Source organism: Dreissena polymorpha, chromosome 5, assembly GCF_020536995.1.
Source record: "Dreissena polymorpha isolate Duluth1 chromosome 5, UMN_Dpol_1.0, whole genome shotgun sequence".
Lineage (NCBI taxonomy): Eukaryota > Metazoa > Mollusca > Bivalvia > Myida > Dreissenidae > Dreissena > Dreissena polymorpha.
The window spans coordinates 37,044,434-37,067,422 of record NC_068359.1 but is presented as its reverse complement, the minus strand read 5'-3'; the positions used below and the strand labels follow the sequence as shown (position 1 = coordinate 37,067,422).

The 22,989-nt window shown below is 34.7% G+C and overlaps 1 protein-coding gene and 1 long non-coding RNA gene across 4 annotated transcripts in view; both read right to left on the bottom strand.

Moving 5' to 3' along the window:
- Window positions 1-299: 299 nt before the first annotated feature.
- On the bottom strand, window positions 300-1,744 carry LOC127881709 (uncharacterized). Of its 2 annotated transcripts, none has more exons than XR_008050205.1 (2): window positions 1,624-1,744; window positions 300-1,324 (listed from the first exon to the last, which is right to left on the bottom strand). It is a non-coding gene; the product is annotated as an uncharacterized LOC127881709 (long non-coding RNA). The 2 variants fall into 2 exon arrangements; XR_008050206.1 differs by having other exon boundaries at window positions 300-1,479; window positions 1,624-1,734.
- Window positions 1,745-1,829: 85 nt separating this feature from the next.
- Window positions 1,830-22,989, bottom strand: part of LOC127881646 (inositol-pentakisphosphate 2-kinase-like) — a 61,264-nt gene continuing 40,104 nt past the window's right edge. Inside the window, exons 9-15 of one of the 2 annotated variants that reach the window (XR_008050177.1) lie at window positions 21,880-22,007; window positions 16,268-16,419; window positions 15,399-15,537; window positions 14,203-14,308; window positions 12,886-12,959; window positions 4,587-11,407; window positions 1,830-4,533 (exon numbers count right to left, since the gene is read on the bottom strand). Coding sequence is in view for 1 of the 2 variants with exons in the window: in XM_052429731.1 (XP_052285691.1) it covers window positions 11,233-11,407; window positions 12,886-12,959; window positions 14,203-14,308; window positions 15,399-15,537; window positions 16,268-16,419; window positions 21,880-22,007 (774 nt within the window). In the remaining variant the exon portion in view is untranslated. Of the gene's footprint in view, window positions 11,408-12,885; window positions 12,960-14,202; window positions 14,309-15,398; window positions 15,538-16,267; window positions 16,420-21,879; window positions 22,008-22,989 lie in introns of both variants that reach the window. The other variant, XM_052429731.1, reaches the window with a different exon arrangement.

The window sequence follows — 22,989 nt, the reverse complement described above, 5'->3', positions numbered from 1 at the left end:
ATATAGCAAAAACAAGTCAACATTGATTTTTCACAAAAAATGTTGACATTGAGTGTTCACAAACAAATTTGACATAGAGTGTTTACAAAAATGTTGGCATTTAGTGTTCACAAAAAAATGTTGACATTGAGTGTTCACAAAAAAATGTTGACATTGAGTGTTCAAAAATAAATAAATTGACATCGAGTGTTCCCCCCCAAAAATTGACATCGAGTGTTCACACAAAAATCGTGCACATAATTATGACACCTAACTTAAAGGGACTTGTCCACTACTTTGAAATATGACAAATCTCCAACAAGTTGTCATATACATTTATTCAAAGCAGAATGTATACATTACATTCGAACAAGCAAAATAATACTCATGAATGGTAAAAATGTAAAAAAAAATTGTCTATGGATTATCTTCCCTAAAAGCATACAACATTATACACCCTTTGTGATGGTTATCGCCTACATTTTATCTTCCATATAAGCATACAACATTATACACCCTTTGTGATGGTTATCGCCTACATTTTATCTTCCATACAAGAGTTCCGCGGTCGGAGATGACCGCATTGAAGCCGGATTTTTGATTTAAATGACAGGAAAGTACCTTTCGTGTTTTTGTCAATGCAATACTTAAATTACTGAAATATTGTTCAAAGGTCAAAATGAAATGTAAGTACTTTTCAAGGCATGAGCAAACCTTGTGTTATGTTTTGAATGCATGCATATACATGAACAACAATAACATTTAAGGTCACAAATATGAACTTGAATTGACAATTAGGAAAGTTTGATCTCAATTTTTTTATTAGCAAATTAGTAACATATTGTTTGAAGTTTCCATCAATTTCATTATCAAATTGACCTTGACCTTCAAATGAATGACATTGAAATGACCAGTGGTCATCTTCTAGTACTGGCCAATCTTTATTTCAAGTTTGAAGACTCTAGGTACAAGCATACCAAAGTTATAACATGAAATAAGAACTTTAACATTTTTACATTCAAGGTCACAGTGACCTTGACCTTCAAATGAATGACCTTGAAATGTCCAGTGGTTACTTACTAGTTCTGGCCAACCTTCATGTCAAGTTTCAAGACTCTAGGTCCAAGCATACCAAAGTTATAACAACTTTAACATTTTTACATTCAAGGTCACAGTGACCTTGACCTTCAAATGAATGACCTTGAAATGTCCAGTGGTTACTTACTAGTTCTGGCCAACCTTCATGTCAAGTTTCAAGACTCTAGGTCCAAGCATACCAAAGTTATAACAACTTTAACATTTTTATATTGAAGGTCACAGTGACCTTCACCTTCAAATGAATGACCTTGAAATGACCAGTGGTCATCTGTTAATCCTGGCCAACCTTCATGTCAAGTTTGAAGACTCTAGGTCCAAGCATACCAAAGTTATACCATGAAATAAGAACTTTAACATTTTTACATTCAAGGTCACAGTGACCTTGACCTTCAAATGAATGACCTTGAAATGACCAGTGGTTACTAACTAGTTATGGCCAACCTTCATGTCAAGTTTCAAGACTCTAGGTCCAAGCATACCAAAGTTATAACAACTTTAACATTTTTTATATTGAAGGTCAGTGACCTTGACCTTCAAATGAATGACCTTGAAATGACCAGTGGTCATCTGCTAATCCTGGCCAACCTTCATGTCAAGTTTGAAGACTCTAGGTCCAAGCATACCAAAGTTATACCATGAAATAAGAACTTTAACATTTTCGAGCACGCCGCCCGCCCGCCCGCCCCCCCGCCCGCCCCCCCGACAACATCAATCTATAAGCCGAGATTTTTTCGAAAAAAATCCGGCTAAAAAGCATACAACATTATACACCCTTTGTGATGGTTATCGCCTACATTTTATCTTCCATAAAAGCATACAACATTATACACCCTTTGTGATGGTTATCGCCTACATTTTATCTTCCATAAAAGCATACAACATTATACACCCTTTGTGATGGTTATCGCCTACATTTTATCTTCCATAAAAGCATACAACATTATACACCCTTTGTGATGGTTATCGCCTACATTTTATCTTCCATAAAAGCATACAACATTATACACCCTTTGTGATGGTTATCGCCTACATTTTATCTTCCATAAAAGCATACAACATTATACACCCTTTGTGATGGTTATCGCCTACATTTTATCTTCCATAAAAGCATACAACATTATACACCCTTTGTGATGGTTATCGCCTACATTTTATCTTCCATAAAAGCATACAACATTATACACCCTTTGTGATGGTTATCGCCTACATTTTATCTTCCATAAAAGCATACAACATTATACACCCTTTGTGATGGTTATCGCCTACATTTTATCTTCCATAAAAGCATACAACATTATACACCCTTTGTGATGGTTATCGCCTACATTTTATCTTCCATAAAAGCATACAACATTATACACCCTTTGTGATGGTTATCGCCTACATTTTATCTTCCATAAAAGCATACAACATTATACACCCTTTGTGATGGTTATCGCCTACATTTTATCTTCCATAAAAGCATACAACATTATACACCCTTTGTGATGGTTATCGCCTACATTTTATCTTCCATAAAAGCATACAACATTATACACCCTTTGTGATGGTTATCGCCTACATTTTATCTTCCATAAAAGCATACAACATTATACACCCTTTGTGATGGTTATCGCCTACATTTTATCTTCCATAAAAGCATACAACATTATACACCCTTTGTGATGGTTATCGCCTACATTTTATCTTCCATAAAAGCATACAACATTATACACCCTTTGTGATGGTTATCGCCTACATTTTATCTTCCATAAAAGCATACAACATTATACACCCTTTGTGATGGTTATCGCCTACATTTTATCTTCCATAAAAGCATACAACATTATACACCCTTTGTGATGGTTATCGCCTACATTTTATCTTCCATAAAAGCATACAACATTATACACCCTTTGTGATGGTTATCGCCAACATTTTGGAAAACATGTGTACCATAAGTAACATAAGATATAAAAACATTTGCTGTGAATTTCTTAAGTCTTAGAAGCCCAGCATTTTAAATACGGCTTCCAAAGATCCTGTGTCTATACACGGACTCTAGATTAGTCAACATACGCTCCGTGGTTTATATTAATGCAAAGAAAAATGGTTTTGGTCCTTATATTATGATTATTTAAGATTATTCCAGATAATGCAATTATATTGATAAGCACAATAAATGACCTTTTTATTAAATGAGATAATCAATTAAAAAGTAATGAAAATGCTTTAATTGAATACTGAATATGAATCAAAGGGAAATATCTCCAGCATAGCAATATGTTCCAATATCTCACCTCCTACAAAAATGACCTAATCCTATTGGCTAAGAATGGTCACATGCCCATGGTGTATTTTCCATACAACCCAAGTGATTTCCATACATCCGGAGTAATAGTGTAGTCGGTTGAGATATAATTGTATGGTATGAAATTACTGAGGGTGTATATCCCATACACCATCAGTTACGAACAGTGTAACTAATAATATTAGCAAAGCTTCAGAACTGTGAAGTACAAAATCTTTTTTCACAATTGTTTTGGGTTTAAACTGTCATGAAAACTTTTTTAAATAATTTAATGTTCAAATATCTTTAAATTGACAATACATTAAAAAATCGCACAAACTGGCAACTACAGGCACAAATCTTAAATTTATATTATTGTAATTGCCATTCAATGAGTATTAACATAATATAAATATTGAAAAAAGGTATTGGCAAATGTTGAGAGAATATAAATATGTATATATTTTATACTTAAGATATGTCAGTTTTGGTCCATTTTCAATATAGACTTCGATGTCAGTTTTTTAGAGCATCTTATATAATATCAGAAGGAAGCTCTTTTTCATTAATAGGTCTAGAATGTTTAACCCTTTTCCCCATAAGCAGCAAAGTTAAAATGGCTATGTGCAAACAGCATAAAACCAAAACAGACTGCGAGTAAATCGCAGCCTATGTGCAAACAGCATAAAACCAAAACGGACTGCAAGTAACTCACAGCCTGTTTAGGTTTTATGCTGTTTGCTACTCATCATTATCTTAGGGTTGGAAATGAAGCCTTTCAAACTTTAATATATTAAGAAAGGACTTGAATTTAATTTAATTTTCGAAAGGACTTCAAATGTTTCAAAATGCATTTATAAAGGGTAAAGGGTTAACATACAGACTGTGATGGTTTATCTGGAGGGAAATTTAAGATTAAAGAAGTAAAATTACAGATAACTGCTTTCCTGCAATATACTTGGCATCCTGGCATCAAAATGATCTGGTATAGACATTTGGTACTGGCCTTCATTAGAATAGAATGACACAAATGTAAAAGAGGGCCATAGGCCCTACTCCGCTAGCCTGCCATCCAAAGAACTTTATTATTCTCAGAGATTCACAATCTACTTTTAAAGAATAATACCCAAACACCTGGCAGTCATGTTTTTCAACAAACCACACTTGTAATAAAACTACCCAAACACCTGGCAGCCAATCTTTTCAACAAACCACACTTGTAATAAAACTAACCAAACACCTGGCAGCCATGTTTTTTAACAAACAACACTTGTAATTGGCCCTGACACCATCACAACACAATTATCTTTTTAATGTTCTGAGCAAGTTAATGATTAGTGTGTCAGATATGTGAAAACTAGAGTGTTCAAATGGTTTAACAATAGCCACATAAAACACTCCCTATCACGTTGCGGCCATGTTTTTTAATTGACACAAACCATATTCACTGGATTTGCTCCTTGAAAAATATTGCGGAACATAATACTCAACAACATTTAAAAAAAAAATAATGTCACCAAAGAATCTTAGGAAAAGATAATACAACACAACAAGAGGACTAAAAATCCAGGACAAACAGAAATCAGTCCGCAAAGCATATAACACAGTGTCTTATTTCTTCAAAGACAATTATTTAAATACATGTCCACCAAACTGGCAAACATAAAAAAATCTGCACCGCCGGGTAAAAAATATTGCAATAAAAAACAGTAGAGCAAAACTATCTGAAGTACTCTGTCACACTGTGCACATACGTAAATATCCCAACATAACAAAAATGAGCACAAAAAATCATTTGATTTTAGCACATGTCAAAAAACATCCTAGGCAAGAGACAACTGATTTATTGCACAAAAGAAAATAAACCAAATGAGCCCCGCTCTGGGAAAACAGTTGTGTCTATATTGGATACAGTCGTGTCTATATTGGATACAGTCGTGTCTATATTGGATACAAACATGTCTATATTGGATACAGTCGTGTCTATATTGGATACAAACATGTCTATATTGGATACAGTCGTGTCTATATTGGATACAGTCGTGTCTATATTGGATACAGTCGTGTCTATATTGGATACAGTCGTGTCTATATTGGATACAAACATGTCTATATTGGATACAGTCGTGTCTATATTGGATACAAACATGTCTATATTGGATACAGTCGTGTCTATATTGGATACAAACATGTCTATATTGGATACAGTCATGTCTATATAGGATACAGTCGTGTCTATATTGGATACAAACATGTCTGTATTGGATACAAACATGTCTATATTGGATACAAACATGTCTATATTGGATACAGTCGTGTCTATATTGGATACAAACATGTCTATATTGGATACAGTCATGTCTATATAGGATACAAACATGTATATATTGGATACTAGTGTTTTTCCCAGGCCATTTTAGCGTGGCGAAAAGCCACGCCGCCCTCCCAGATCGCCACGCTGCCCTTTTCAAAGGCAAATTTCGCCACGCGCCCTTTTTTTCAAAGGCAAATTTCGCCACGCGCCCTTATCGAAAACATCTTTATTGCCTTATGATATAACTTGGTCCGCAAAATCAGCTTCCTTGATTGTCCGTGACGCTCCGACTGTGCTTGATTTACTCGAGAGACGTCAACGTCTAATCGACGTAATTAATTGAGCAGATTTAATCTATAACGGTGCTCGATTTATAGGTAGGTCTTACTGACTGCTCCAAAGCTGTGAATTAGTCATGCGTGAATAACCCCGTGTCAGTATCAATCAATTATGCCAGAGGCTATGTTATCTTCGGACTCTTTTGATGAAAAACTCGATGTTATTCTCGTGGCAATTGTGCATTGCATGCATTATTCAGTTATATCAAAACATATTTTTACGCATAATTACATTTAAAATCACAAACAAATTTATTTTTTATCGTTTTCGTCTTTAAGATAATTAGATCTAATTATTGAAATAATTACTGAGACTTATACTTATTTAACAAAATGCTCATCGCGTATACGATTTAACGTTGCTATGCGCACCTGTCGCTTACATCATTTGACATTTAATCAACATGGCGGACTATACAGAATTAAATTGTGACTCGGCAAAAATGGCAAATAATGTCATAAACGATCGAATTAACGATGGAGATTATACATTAAGAAGGAATTAATGAAATGTCTGTGATAATCAACGATGCATAAAAATGTTTTAGATAGCAACAACATTATTTATTTATTTGTAATCTACTTGGTGGATGTATGTCACGGAAACGAGTGTTTGCATGTTGTTAGCAATCAATTTACTTGCAATGTTATTTTAAATATCTGTCGAGATTATTGTTAGAAAATGGGATAAGACAAACTTTTAACATGGTTTCATTTATATGTTAGTGAATCTGTGTATAATCAGATTCATATGCATATATTGCTTCATTATGTTTGTCGTGCTGTACAGTTTATTGAAACAGTATGGAACTTAAATGTACATTGCAAGGTAAATATATTAATATAAATCATAGTAAGTTAAATACATCTATTACCATTAAATGTGCTTGTTTATATGTTATTTTTTCCACAACTGCTTTTGATGCGATTACATGTTTCCCCGTAATTCAGGTATTCAGGGAACGTTTTTGCCCTTTTTTTTGCCTAAACTGCGCGCTAAAATGCCCTTTTTGAAAGTAATGCGCCATGCCCCTTTGCCCTCCTGGGAAAAACACTAGATACAGTCGTGTCTATATTGGATACAGTCGTGTCTATATTGGATACAGGCGTGTCTATATTGGATACAGTTGTGTCTATATTGGATACAGGCGTGTCTATATTGGATCCAGTCGTGTCTATATTGGATACAGTCGTGTCTATATTGGATACAGTCGTGTCTATATTGGATACAGGCGTGTCTATATTGGATACAGTCGTGTCTATATTGGATACAGGCGTGTCTATATTGGATACAGTCGTGTCTATATTGAATACAGTCGTGTCTATATTGGATACAGTCGTGTCTATATTGGATACAAAATAAATTGTGACAACAGATCCAACCGGACCCTAACCCTTTACGGCAAACCTTAGCCGTATCCAATATTACAAAAAAACTGATCCGTTCTAGACTCTATGTGGGAAAACTTAGCTCAAGGCATGTGCCTCAAGTGACTTCCTTTAAAAGAAAAATCCATTAAAGCAGAAAGTGTCTTCCTAGATTAGCCTGTGGGAATTGCACAGGCTTAACTGGGGCCCGTATTCACCAACCGATTCTTAGACTAAAGAATAAAGAATAGACTTAGAACCAAGAAAAATGTGTTCAGTGTTTGAATATATACAGGCCTCCACTGGTGATTATGTCATTAACAAAATGTTCTATATGAAGAATAATATAGATAGGGATGTTTACTGCAGAATTTGACTCAAAATTAAAGAAATTCTTGAATATTATAATTTAAAGAATTTTCTTTATTCTTAGACTTAAGTCTAGGAATTGTTTGGTGAATACGGCCCTTGAATGACACTTTATGCACTTGCATTAACCCTTTCCCACTCAGAAAAAAAAGGCGTTTGCAAACAGCATAAAACCAGAAAAGCCTGCGAGTAACTCGCAGTCTGTTCAGGTTTTATGCTGTTTGCTGCTCAACAGTATCTAAGGGTTGGAAATGACCCCTTTAAGGCTTGAATCTAGTAAGAAAGGTCTTTAATTAAATGTAACTTCCAAAGGGAGTACAAATGCGTCAAAATATGTATCTAAGTGGGAAAGGGTTAAAAGAAAAATTCCATAAAGCAGTAAGCATTTTCCTAGATTAGCCTGTGCGCTTTGCACAGGCTTAACAGAGATGAAACTGTATGCACATGCATGAAGCCTCCTTTACACAGAGCGAGACTCAAGTCTTACAAGACACACCTTATAACATCAATATCTAACAAGCCTTTACTAATAACAGATATAAAATGGACTGTAAGTTAAAAACAAGTGTTACAATATGCATATAACCTTCTCTGAAGGTATCATTTGGAACATACAAACCAATACAAGCCAACAAACTCTCCTTAAAACGATAACATCCTTATATGCAAACCGATGACATGTTTTAATTATAAATACCAACATTTACAACACTGCAATCTTAAAAACATATCAACATTCCGACAATACAAAACATACCTCAAATACTATAACACTTGGCTCATTATTTGTGTTCAAGATGATTCTGACTTGTGAATTGCATTTTTAGCATCTATCGAAAATACAAAGACTTAAAAAGTAACTAAATAAAGAATGCTATTGCATGTTTTTTTTCTAAAGGAAATTGTTACCCTAAAGGTACAAGACAAATGATGCATAAAGACATATCATTTAAACCACGCCATTAATATTAATTGATCACAAGGACCAACCATACAATGAAAAGAAAAGTATGCCAAATGTGAAAATGTAAAAACATGCATAATATTTTTGGATAAAATCAAAATATGGAAGGTTCTTTTTGAATCATGGTTATAGAGATCGCGTTAAATCACTTGATAGAAAAGTTCCCACGTGATGCAGTCATTACGGTAAAAAGTTTCCACACAGTCAACATCGTTTTGCTGATAAACAATGAGACAAAAACAGATTAATATTGTAATTAATCAGAAATCAATACGTTCTTATAAAATATTTCCTCTTTTATGTATTGTTCCTATAGTGTTCCTGGGTAACACAAATTTGTTTATTTATGAGTTTTTTGATACTACATCGTCTGTTGACATTTTTTCAAAAGAAAATAACCTCCCCTGCAATGAAAGTTTTAAGATATTTATAGTAACCAAATCTTGAAATTGGAATAGACAATCAGAATACACGGCTCAAGAAGAACATATTTTCAAGATAGAGATACGACACTATCAACACAATTGATTATATATCATTATTACAGACAATAAACATTTGAAAAAAGCAACACAAATAAAGACCAAAGGTTAATAATTATGTTTATAATGATTCACAGTCATATATCTATCTAAAAATTGTGATGTAACATTTTTATGAAAATTAACCATGACTCAAAAGTGATATAGCATACTACATCAATATACATACATGGAATTGCAGTACACAGATATTGCAAATTATGAAACAACATTCATCTAATAACATGAGATAAAAAAACAGAAAGAAAATCCATGTAAGATTGAAACAGATTCATATGTACGAACAATTATTAAGGTTTTAAACCATTTTTCTGATACAAGTATACGAGTCTTGCTCTGTAAAAAGGGGTTTAATGCATGTGCGTAAAGTGTCGTCCCAGATAAGCCTGCGCAGTCGGCACAGGCTTATAAGAGACGACACTTTCCGCCTTAACTGGATTTTTGCTAAGAAGAGACTTTCTGCAAACGAAAATTACCATGAAAGTGTAAAGTGTCGTCCCTGGTTAGCCTGTGTGGACTGCACAGGCCAATCTGGGACAACACTTTACGCACATGCATTAAACCCCCTTTTCACAGAGCGCAGCTCATATATATCCATTTATATATTGTCACCAGGTCAATGTAATTGTTTCTATAAAAAAATCATTATTATGCAAATATTGTTCAGCTTTCAAGACATCAAGCTGTCCAGAAGTAAAGCCCCAGTTCTGATAATGAAAATGAGAGCCATTTTAATGACAAGGCAAGACGGTAACGTACAGCAACAATATTAAATTATTTGGCACAAATGCTTGGCTAGAATGTCAAACACATGACCTGTCTAGACATTCAAAATCTGATCTACCAATATATGTACATAGCAAAACATCAAAAAGTTATTAATATAAAACATATGCAATTTATACACTTCGCTCTAAAACCACTCAGGCAAAATAGCAAGCAAGCACTTTTTTACCAAAATATTAGACGACATGTAAGGTCAATGTCCAACAAAAAAGCCCGGAGCAAGAGCTACCGAAAATGCATGCCAGACGGGCATCTGTTAATTTCGTTTTCGTACCTAAAATTCCACACTGTTTTAGCTAATGATTTTATCAGCAATTGTTTAATAATACTTGTGGATGTACGTTAAGGGAATTCACTAATTCCCTTATAGTCTGGTGCACAATGATACTATATGTTTAATGTTTATACCACATTCATACCGTTTTCTGTTTCGTTGACCTCTAGAATATTTATTTTCCGAAACACACTATTTTTCTTGAAAATAAGCAGGTATGCTTTTAACCGGCTAAAAAATGTTTGGCTTTCAAGAATTCATCTCGTAGCCAAGTGGGTCACCATAAATTTCGGAACTTTGTTGGACACCCTTGTGTTTAAATAATAACAAAGTTGCAAAGTTTCAATTCAACTGAAACTCTCCAAATTAAGAGAAATTCTTTATCAGACTTTTGTAACCTATACGAAATTGTAAATACCAAAAACAAAATTATATATCATCAATAAACATGGTAAATGAACTTGTTTGAAGACAAAATGCTTTAAAAAAAGATTCCATTAGGCCTAATACATGAAAACTTGATCCTACACAATGGAAATTAAATGATGAAAATGTTTAATACTGAACACATGTTGTATATGAAACTAATCGCTAAAAGGTACCATTTTAATAATGCTTAAAGCTAGAGTGGCTTAATTGGCTTTCTATCAAAAATATCATCTAAATGATCTTCGCTCTGTGAAAACGGGGTTTAAAGCATGTGCGTAAAGTGTCATCCCAGATTAGCCTGTGCAGTCCGCACAGGCTAATAAGGGACGACACTTTCCCCTTTTATGATATTTTCTGTTTAAATAATGTCTCTTCTAAGAAAACAATCTAGTTTGGGCGGAAAGTGTCGTCCCTGTGCCGACTGTACAGGCTAATCTGGGACGACACTTTACGCACATGCATTATGCCCAGTTTTCTCAGAACACAATTCAAATGATCATGTTTATGTAACATCTCTGGAGGTCTCTCTGTATTCGTTCACGATTTCTTCATCCTGGTTATGATACGTCTCAATCTTGCAGAATGGTTTTGGATCCAGATCCACCACAGTAACCGAGAACCGTACCCTTTGGCCGCCATCTAGGGTCACACATGGTCCAACGTCCTTTTCATTGCAGCTGAAACATGTACATTAACCCTTTAGTGCTCAGATACAAATGTTGACTTGTGTGTGGTCCCTCAGAAAATCGAATTCTATTAAAAGAACTCTCTTTATAGATTCCAGTTTTAAAGGCTTCATTTCCAACCCTAAGATACTGATGAGCAGCAAACAGCATAAAACCTGAACAGCATGCAAATTTATCGCAGAGCTGTTCTTGTTTTATGCTATTTGAATATAGCCATTTTCAATCTGCATCTGAGTGGTTAAGAGTGAAGCAACTGCAAATGAATATGTAAATATATCTGAAAAAGATATGTGCCAATAGAACGCAGATGCATTAAGAGTCCACTTTTGTTTTGTAATGTGACTTTTGACCTCTTAATGACCTTTACCTTACGAGGTAGGGAGACAGTTAGTATACAAACCAACACATTTATGATTATATTTATATTTGTGCCACATGATTTTAACATCAACAATATAATTCGCCCCCTTGGTGCAAAAAGGTTTCATGTGACATTGAAATCAGAGGGAATATGATACCTTTTTGCACCAGTTGGGCAATATAAGGCAAACCTATGACTGAAACAGGAATTTTTAAGATGTTTTATGACCAAATTTTATCCTTCAGTCTGACCTTTACCTTTAAAGTAGAGAGAGTGGTGTCACACACACCTGTGCCTTTTGATGGTTAACATTTGTACCAGGATATTTTAGCATCAATCAATATAGGGCAACATAATGGCGGAGACAGGAATTTTCAATATGTTTCACAGCCAAATTTGACCTTTGATCTCTGTGACACTTGACATGTCATCTTATGATGGTTTACATTTATGTCAAGTTATTTTTAAACATCACCCAATTGGTGCAAAAAGGTACCATGTGACATCGAAATACCAAGGCACATGGTACGTCTTTTGCACCAATTTGGCAATATATTAATATATGGCACTTTTATAAATGGGGCAGTAATTTTTTATATACAGTGCTGCAGCATATTTTCCGACAGACATCTGAACACTTGCACAGTGTGACAGCTATATTCCGCAATTCTAAGAAGTGGGGCATACAAATGTTGGATTCTTCCAAAGTGGTTTTGTCAATAGAATGGAATGCTGCAGAATATACAGGATACCACAAATGAGATGCCCACAGGTATTTAAGCAAATCTGACCACAAGTTATTGAACGAGTGGAGAGATTTAATTGATATTGAGCCATTCGAACAAGGAGGGTGCTGTTATAAATCCAAAAGCTTTATGTATTGCTTGTAACCTTTTTCATCATGTCAACAATAAAACTATCTGAAAACAGTAAATCAACATCAAGCATATCCCCACCAATTAAAAAATTTTGTGACAGAAGGAGTAACGGACGGACAACGCCAATTCTTTATCCCTCCGCCTTTTGCGGTGTAAAAAAAAAGGTCGAAATACAAAATGTCATTTAAACCACTGCTCTAATTATCTGACTTTTTGCGCTTCAAGCTCACCTTGCCGGTACTTTTTGCAGAGCGACCATGATTGAACAGTCCTGTACTGTTTTGGAAACGAAAAACTGCTTCACCTGAAAATATCCACAATAAGTTGCGCAGGGCTTTCAATAGATTTTGAAAACTGGAAGTCAAATGACCCCGTGCTTGAAAATTATTTTGTTTATGCATACTAGTTAAAGGTTATGTAAATGTTCCATAGTTTACATTCTAGTAAAAAACTATGAGCTTTGATACAATTTGTATTATATAAAAGTATATTATTGATTGAGCTTTCCGGTTACATTTGCATCAAAATGATGCAAGGTGGATAATTAACAGGAGTCCCAAGTGAGAAAATTTCTTAATGCTTGCATCAAAAAGAGATGTGTTTATCAGAAACACAATGCCCCCTATAGCCCTGCTTTAAAATAAAATTCAATATATAATTTGGCAGGTTTAAAAAATAATCTCCGTTTTAAAGCTTATTACTTCCCTTGGATTGTATTTTTTGACTTTTGACCTTGAAGGATGACCTTGACCTTTCACCACTCAAAATGAGCAGCTTCATGAGATACGAATGCACGCCATATATCAAGTTGCTATATTCAATATTGCAAAAGTTATTGCCAATGTAAAAGTTTTCGGACGGACGCCCAGACTGACAGACGGACAGTTCAACTGCTTCATGCCACCCTACCGAGGGCATAAAAAGTAGAATTCTCTTTCAATTGAAATACCTAAAATATTATTTTATTGATGGAATGCTGATCTAGTGAATAGTAATTACTAGATGTGTCATAATAATTCTACACATTTTTTTAAGATATACGTTAATCTGAAAGAGTCTAGAACATCAAGGACGCAGATGTTAAAATGTTCAAAGTTTTGAGACATATCTCTCTTTCTCAACAGCATATGCTTTGCTATGTTGTCTAAAACCTGTAGAACCTATTATAACTTCCTGCTGATTTTGAACAGAGATAAATTTACCAAGATCTATCAGACATATGGGCATTAGAAGGTTAAGCATAGTTATAATTAACCAATGGTTAACCTTTAGAGCATCTGAAGCCAGGGCCTGGTTGGTCAACACTCTAACGGCCAGTTAAAATAATAGCCTGTTAAATTCAGACCCAAATAAAATTCATATTAAAAGCAATCTAATTATCAAGCATATGCAAATTATTCTAGCAAAACTTGTTTACAATTAACACAAATATTAAAGGACTTAAAATGAAACAGCTTTAAGCTTAAATGGCCATTCAAATTTTGAGCAAACAGGTCCAGTGCTATTTCCATTGAGTGAGCTACACTTGAGCAGTATTAAAAGAGCACCTTGTTGACTGGGTTTTCTTGTTCAATGATCAGATCGCAACCATCCTGTGACATCGCGGCAAGCCAGTCTCCCTGGTCATACGGCCCATCCAAGTTAGACGTGATACTGGAAAGCAAAGAGACAACAGGTGTGTTAATTGTACCTCACCAGACGTCATGTATGTGCGTAAAAATTCGTGCAAGAGACATTTTCCCTTTTTAGATTCTTTTATTGATAAATTGTTAAACTTTAAGTTGATTTATTGATAAATTGTTAATGAAATTTGTGGTTTTGTTTATGGAAAATGTTAATTAATTGCGAGGGAAAATGTAAATTAATTGATAGTTCAAATCCTCATTATTATTGTTTAATCCTTTTAGGAATAATGTTAAATCATTTACATTTGTCTGCATATAATTAAAGGTGCCTTTTCACAGATTTTGGCATTTTTTAACTTATTCATTAAATGCTTTATATCGATAAATGTAAACATTGGATCGTAAAAGCTCCAGTAAAAAATCAAGAATAAAATTAAAAAAAGGAAAAGAACATTGCCCGGACTAGGTTTCGAACCAGTGACCCCTGGAGTCCTGCCAGAGTCCTGAAGTAAAAACGCTCTAGCCTACTGAGCTATTCCGCCGAGTACACTTAGTTGATGTATTTTATACCTTAAATAAGCAATCTTCGTAGTTTCACAAAATTTAACGACAAAAACAGAACTCTCCAAATTATTCAATCGTTTCGCGTTGCAACGCTTTATAATTTATAGGTTTTAAAATCGTCAAAAGATGCATATAATGGCTATATTAGACCATGGTAAATGTTCAGTATTACTGTTTCCTCACAAATATCATAACTAAAACGAAAATTTGCGAATCTGAAACTACTTTTTTCAATTTTGTCAATTTACCAAAGCGTGAAAAGATCCCTTTAAAGATTTCAAATGTATATTCGTGATTTTCTCATTTTAAAAAAGGAGAGATATTTGCGTTGGCCATTTTATAAATTTGTTTGTGAAACATTTGTGGATTGGTCAACCCATATAATGTACAAAAACTAAAGTCCCATGAACAATTATGATTTTACAAGTAAACATGGTACATACACTGCTGATTTGCTAAAACTGAGTTGGGTTTCGAAAACTAAACATATTCTTAAACACAATGTCAATAACAGAAAGATGTATTCAAATAGATAAAATCCATTCTTGAAGTACCTGCTGCCAGGTGATTGTTTAAACTGTTTGACCAGATCTGTGTAGATGGGGTAGATACCATCAATGTCCAGCCTGTCTCTGCGCTGGATTGAGAGAATACGCTCCAGCACGCAACCTTCTGGTATGCTATATACTTCATCTGAAATGGTAAACAACCAATGATCCTCGCTCTGGAAAAAAAATGGTTTAACCCTTTGCATGCTGGGCAATGTGTCGTCTGCTAAAATGTCTTCTGCTGAATTTCTAAAATTAGCATTTTCTTCCATTTTTTTTCCAAAGAATACTATCAGAATAGCAAACAGTTTGGATCCTGATGAGACGCCACGTTCTGGGATGACACTTTCAGCACATGCATTAAACCTCGTTTTACCACAGCACACCAAAAATTGATTGTAGAATGATGGTGGTCAATATTTAATTTAATCTAATATTTTATACATGGATACAACGCTTACTGGATTTTTACAGAAGGGACAAGAATGATTTTATTATTTCTGTTCTTACGTTCACTTTTTGAAGTGTGAAACATGGGCTGGCGGACACCTACCTTTTGTCAAGGACTGTGACAGGCTTTTCTGACAGGAGTTGACACCTACCTGGTGTAAAGGATTCTGACTGAAACAGACTGTTCTTACAGGAGTTGACACCTACCTTCTTTGAAGGACTCTGTGACAGAATATTCTGACAGGAGTTGACACCTACCTTTTGCAAAGGACTCTGACTTCGACATACTGTTCTGACAGGAGTTGACCCCTACCTTGTGTCAAGGACTCTGAGACTGTGATAGTCTGTTCTTACAGGAGTTGACACTTACCTTCTGTCAAGGACTCTGACTGTGACAGGCTGTTCGAACAGGTGATGACACCTACCTTGTTTTAAGGACTCTGACTGTGACAGGCTGTTCTGACATGACTGGACGTTGGCTGGCCTGGGGGACCAAGCCTGACTCCGGGTCACGTCGGGCTGGTCTGGTACAAACAGCAGGGTCTCAAGTATCAGGTCCATGAACACTTGCACCAACCTGACAGCAAACAACAAATAGTATGGATACTCATTACTGGGATATTTAAACAGTATTTGCCTTCATAGGAGGACCAGAACTGTTCTTTGCCGTAAGATATTTATCGCTCACAGGGCTCAACATTACCGGTTGTCCGATTGCCCCTGGCAAGTAAAAGTTGGGTCGGGGCAAGCTATTTTATAATCTAGTTGTCCCTCCGGGCAAGTGCAAAAAAAAACAAAGGAAAATGTGTGTTTCTGTGGTTAAATAGTACAAATAATCACGAACGATTTGCCTAATGCACCAATTTACCTCCACGATTGTTGTTTGCGGGTGTCCAAACTAACTACGCATGGTGCGCATGCATTTCCAAAATTATTTTTAGAAACACCGTAAATGGCTTAGGATTCCAAACATCGGTTTTCAAATGCTATTGTGTTTATCTTTCTCATTACTGTTCAGTCACAAATAACATCGTTCGTGTTTTCAGTCATGAAGAAAACTACTAAAATTATATAACTATATAAAAACAAGAGGGCCTGAAAGGCCCAAAGTCGCTCACCTGAGATGAAAACAAATGACCTGTTCTTTGCAGTTCAAGATATCAATGGAACAAATGTTCTAACCAAGTATCATGAAGAATGAACAACAAATGGCCCCTTGACAGCCATGTTTTTTTAACAGACCTGAACCATTGTTTAACTCTTCCAAGATATGTCCAAATTTCATGAAGATTGGGAAAAAAAATGTGTCTTCTAGACTGTTCACATGTTGTCACTATATACATATAAAGAAAACTGCCCCACTCCCTGGCGGCCATGTTTTTTTCAATGATCACGACCATTTTCAAACTAGTCCGAGACATCCACATAACTAATAATTTGACAAAATTTCATTATGATTAGGCAAAACATATGACTTCTAGAGTGTTCACAAGCTTTTTTACTATATAAATATAAGGAAAAAGACCCCCCCCCCCCCCCACACCCTGGCGGCCATGTTTTTTTACCGATCCAAACCATTATCGAACTCAACTATCCTATCTCCTTTGCTTACGCAAATGAACCGGTCACAGGACGGTTACAAGTTATGTAACTTTGTCAGCACTTATGTAATGCGGAAAATATTTATTTGACAAACTCTTATTTCCGGTCAGGATGACTATACTGACTAGTTGTAATTCAATTAACTAACGGTGTTCAGTCAGGGACGCCTAAATACACTCAAAGAATTTATTTATAAGTGAAAACCAAGGCAGCTTTAACAAAAATAACTAATTTTTATTCCAAGAACTCGGAAAATGAAGAACAATGACAGAAAATTAAGAACAGGTACAAGCCAAGTCTAAAGAATCTAAGTATCGTTACAAAAATGAACAACATACAGCAAATACCTTAATGAATGTAAAAAGAAGTTCAAAATCTGTAAAAAGAAAACTGATATGAACATAAGTTACTGTTAGTCTAGAAAGTGCTTCGAAATCTAGTTTACAAAATAGGTCTAATTTAATCTAAAGAACAATATTTATGGAGATTAGGAAACTTCAGTGAATCAAATGTAAAAATAAGAAATTTACTACAGTTATTGAAGTAGAATAGTCTTTCTAATTTAGAAAATGCCAAATAAAAATAATCTAAATAATAAGTACAATTTAGAAAATAATGCCAAAATGTCTTGATGCTGGTGTTAAAATTAATTTAGAGTTAAATTATTTTAAAATTCCAACCTTTTTCAAGAGCTGTTAACTTTTCAAGAAAGCATCAAGAGGTGTTTAAATCAGCCCAAACACCTTATTTTATACAGTTCAGAAGAGATCAATGGCAGAGTAGTCAATTTTCCCTCAGAACAGTGAATTTATCAATGATCACTATCTTCCCAAATTCCAGAGCAGAACTAAAAATAGATTACTGAACCAGGTTAAACAAGGGAGATTAATACTGCATAAATACTGCAAAATCATGTACATGTTGTCTTTCTTTCAGTTATCTTTTACTTGAAAGGCTTATCATAAGTGTTAATGATTTAAACAGTTATGTTAACTATGAAAATTCTGTGTTATGATAAATTACATAACACAGTAAATGTCACATAATATTGACATAATAAAACCAAACTTTACTACACAGGAAACCAATGTTCTGACCAAATTTCATGAAGATTGAGCAAACTAGAAAGTTAACAAGATTTTACTATAGCCATATAAGGAAAAATGCCCCGCCCATTGGCAGCCATGTTTTTCAAGCCAAGGTTACCATTTTTGAACTCATCCAAGATATCATTGGGAAAAATCATCTGAGCAAGTTTCATGAAGATCGGAAAATAAATGTGGCCTCTAGAGTGTTAACAAGGTTTTACTATAGCCATATAAGGAAAAATGCCCCGCCCCCTGGTGGCCATGATTTTCAACCAACGGACATCATTTTCGAACTCATCCAAGATATCATTGGGATGAATCTTCTGACCAAGTGTTATGAGGATCGGACAATAAATGTGGCCTCTAGAGTGTAAACAAGATTTTGCTATAGCCATATATAGCCATATAAGGAAAAATGCCCCGCCCCTTGGCAGCCATGTTTTTCAAGTAAACGTAACCATTTTCGAACTCGTCCAAGATATCATTGAAACCAATCTTCTGACAAATTTCATGAAGATTGGACAATAAATGTGGCCTCTAGAGAGTGAACAAGGCAAATGTTGACGTCGCACAACGCACGACGGACGACGGACAAAAGGCGATCACAAAAGCTCACCATGAGCACATTGTGTTAAGGTGAGCTAACAACAACAAAAAGCTATATTAGTATATATATATATATTTAATATTTTGCGACATACATATTCAGCAATCTTTTGCTTTACATCAATTGACATTTTTGTTACGGTTCACATGTTGTTTACAAACTTTACAGTACTGTTAGCAGACGAGAAATGTCAAGTTTATTTAGCTTTGGCTTTAGAAGTAACTGTAAGTCTGCAAAATCCATTGAAAAATGCACAGAAAAATCATCCGAAAAAGCCAAAGAAGTACGAATTGAAGCGAAAACGCAACTTTTTACCAAAATGGAAAAGTGAGTTTGAATGGTTGAGATATGATGAATCGTTAGAAGCAATGTTTTGCAAACCCTGTGAACAGTTCAGTTATGACAAGAGCTCATCGTTCATTTCTGGGTGCACTACTTTTCCCCTTGAATTTATAAAAAAAACGCATGAAAACAGTTCCTCACATGAGCTTGCTTGTAAAAAGGAAACGATTTTGCTCATGAAAGAAAATAAGCAAACTGTCGTCTGCTCGTACACTGGAGTCTGGAAACATTGACAGTTCGATGATATTTCATGTTTGGGCAAGTGGCTTTACGTTCAGGGCAAGTAGATTTTCTAAGTACTTAGAGGTTTTTAAGTTAATGTTGAGCCCTGGTTTATTTTTATTGCATAAATTCAAGAATATTCAGACAGAATCATTATTAAAATTACATTATACAATGCAAATACAGTGAAACCTCGCTATTAGGACCACCTGTGGGACTTTGAAAAGTGGTCTTAATAACGAGGTGGTCTTAATTTTGAGTTTTCATGAATTTGATGACAAGTTAATACAACAAGAGCTGTCAGAGGACAGCGCGCTCGACTATTCAAGTGCTTGACAGTATAACATAAGCCATCATGGGGATATTGTTCATATTCAATAATTTATTAGACGATCTTTCAAAAATAAAAAAAGGAAAAAAACATTTATTTTTTTTTTTGGGGGGGGGGGGGTAGGGGGGTTGAGAGAGGGGTATAATGTGGATTTGGTAATTTATTAGATGACGTTTTAAAAAAAAAAATGGGGGGGGGGAGGTTGGGGGGGGCGAAGGGATTCTGGGTAGGGGCGTGGGGTATTGTTTGGGTGGAATCCATTGTGGTATTGAGGTAAGAGTTGTTTTGTCAAAGTAATAATAAAATGTGATCATAAATAAAGAAGTTATGGCAAATTAAGCAAAATGTTCAATCATTTAAGTGTAAAAGGGGCCATAATTATGTCAAAATGCTTGATACAGTGGTCTGTTCTTGTTTATAGGTTGGGGTCATGTTGGTAAACAAGTATGCAACATATAAAAGCAATATGTCAAAGGATATAGGAAATATTTGGGGTAGTACGCAAACTTTAACATAGATTTATCAATAATATGCATATTCTAAGTATAAAAGGGGCAATAATTATGACAAAATGCTTAAAAGGGGCAATAATTATGACAAAATGCTTGATAGAGTTGTCTGCTCTTGTTTATAGGTTAGGGTGATGTTGGTAAACAAGTATGCAAAGTATGAAAGCAATAGGTCAAGGGACAATGAGAATAAATGGGGAAGTACGAAAACTTTAACATTTGCTGCATATTCTAAGTGGAAAAGGGGCCATAATTATGACAAAATGCTTGATAGAGTTGGCTGCTCTTGTTTAAAGGTTGGGTTATGTTGGTAAACAAGTATGCAAAATATGAAAGCAATATGTCAAGGGACAATGAAAATATTTGGGGTAGTACGCAAACTTTAACATTTGCACACTAACGCTAACGGAAACGGAACAGAAACGCCGACGCCGGGGTGAGTAAGATAGCTCCACTATATATATTTCATATATAATAGTCGAGCTTAAAACGTTAATATTCAATGAATTGTAATCATTTTGCATAAAATATAACAGTAATTAATTTATGCAGAGTACAATGATAACGGATAAGCGAGTTGGTCGGATTAGTGAGTGTAACGACCATTGAAATATAGGATAAAATCGGGACTGAAAAATGGTGGTCGTCAAAGCGAGTTGGTTGTAATACCCAAGTGGTCATAAAGAGAGTTTTGACTGTACAAAAGATTCAAAGAGCAATATTTTATCATCAATTTATTCATAATTATTATTATTTCTGTTGATTCATTGACATGAAATTTCATTGATTCGTTATCAGGCATATCTATTAATTGTATTCTTTATTCAATACATTTTTTTATTATTATGTCTTAGGTATATCTCAAAGGACATAAACATTCATTGAACATTAGATTTTGTATTTGAGTGGACCAACTAAAACCATCAAAAAAAAAAGAAAAGATAATGGTTTGACAAAAATCATGGGTGTCTGACAGATTTTAATTGGTGAATTTACCAAAATCACATGCCAAATACACGTCATTTGCTGTAAAATAAATTAATACAACTAGACAGCTACAACATTTCTGAACACTTCATCAGGGCATACTCTGCCATTGGCTTAATTAGCTTATGGCTACAATAGACACATTTGGCTTAAGAAAATAATATTTGGCTACAACTTTTTTCATCATAAAAACCATGAAAATAGTCAAATTTACCCAAAGTTAGCCATAGCCAGGCAAAAATATGGCAACATAATTTTTTTAGCTGGAGGAAGCCCTGATCATGAAAACTGTGTCTACTTAAATCTTTTTCATCAATGCTGTGCGACCAGTATTACGCAGGCTACCCACATGTCTGACTTGCTGTATCCGTTGTGTCTTAGGACAGGGGAGTAGACTCCCAGAGCCTCCTGCAGCACACGACAGAGTTCTCCGCCCTGAAACCCGTCCCGGCATGCTCCATGCACCTCCTCTCCATCCTGCAAGGGACACAACTCAAAACAATATATCACCATGCAAGCGGAAAACAAAATGTACTCAATGTAATTGATATAACTTGACAATTAAGTTTCAATGAGGTATGTGTGGACTGCTAGGAAATGGTTCAGTGCATGCCAGTATTTGTCATAAATGCTATTTTCAAAATGATATTGTACATGATATAAATAATATTAAAATAGAGTTTTTTTCCCTTTATATTAACTGATATCATAATGACATATTTGAAAAGGAGTTCTGATATACAACTTTCTTCTTTTTGTACACTTGAATCAGTTATTCTAATTCAATTTAACTTTTAGTATTTAAATATAAAAATAAATGTAAATAAGCCTCATTTTAATTATTACAGATAATATACATGTAAATAGAATTTGGTAAATCAAAACAATCTTATTCAGTTATCTCCCTTACACAAGTAGAAATATTTGTACCAAAAAAAAAAATTGCTTACCTCCCTTAGACTATACCAATCAAAATGAGACAGGGCCTTAGGCAAAGTATGCTTATCACCAGGAACACAGAAACAATCTGATCAGATTAATTCATGGACAAATGTGGTTACTTTAATGTTGTCACATCAAATGGTAGTACTAGTTACCCTGAGGCCAAACTGTACTACTATCTCATTACGGAAAACAATTAAATGGCGAAATTGACTAATGCCACCTGCATTGTAAATGGGTTATCTTTGTAACATCATCGATAACTGGGAGCACTGAACACCAGGCAACTCGTAACAATAAATTTATAATTGTTCAATTAATTCAAGTCAAATTGATCTTACAACTGAGACACAATTTGCTAAATATCACAGAACATACATGTTAAGGATTTATAAGATCATGACAAAGACTGTCAAAATGAAAATACATTTGTATTATGCCAACATCACTGTATAATAATATCACTCTGGAGTCTTTGTTTTTATTAATATATAGGAACATTTATAACAAGACTATT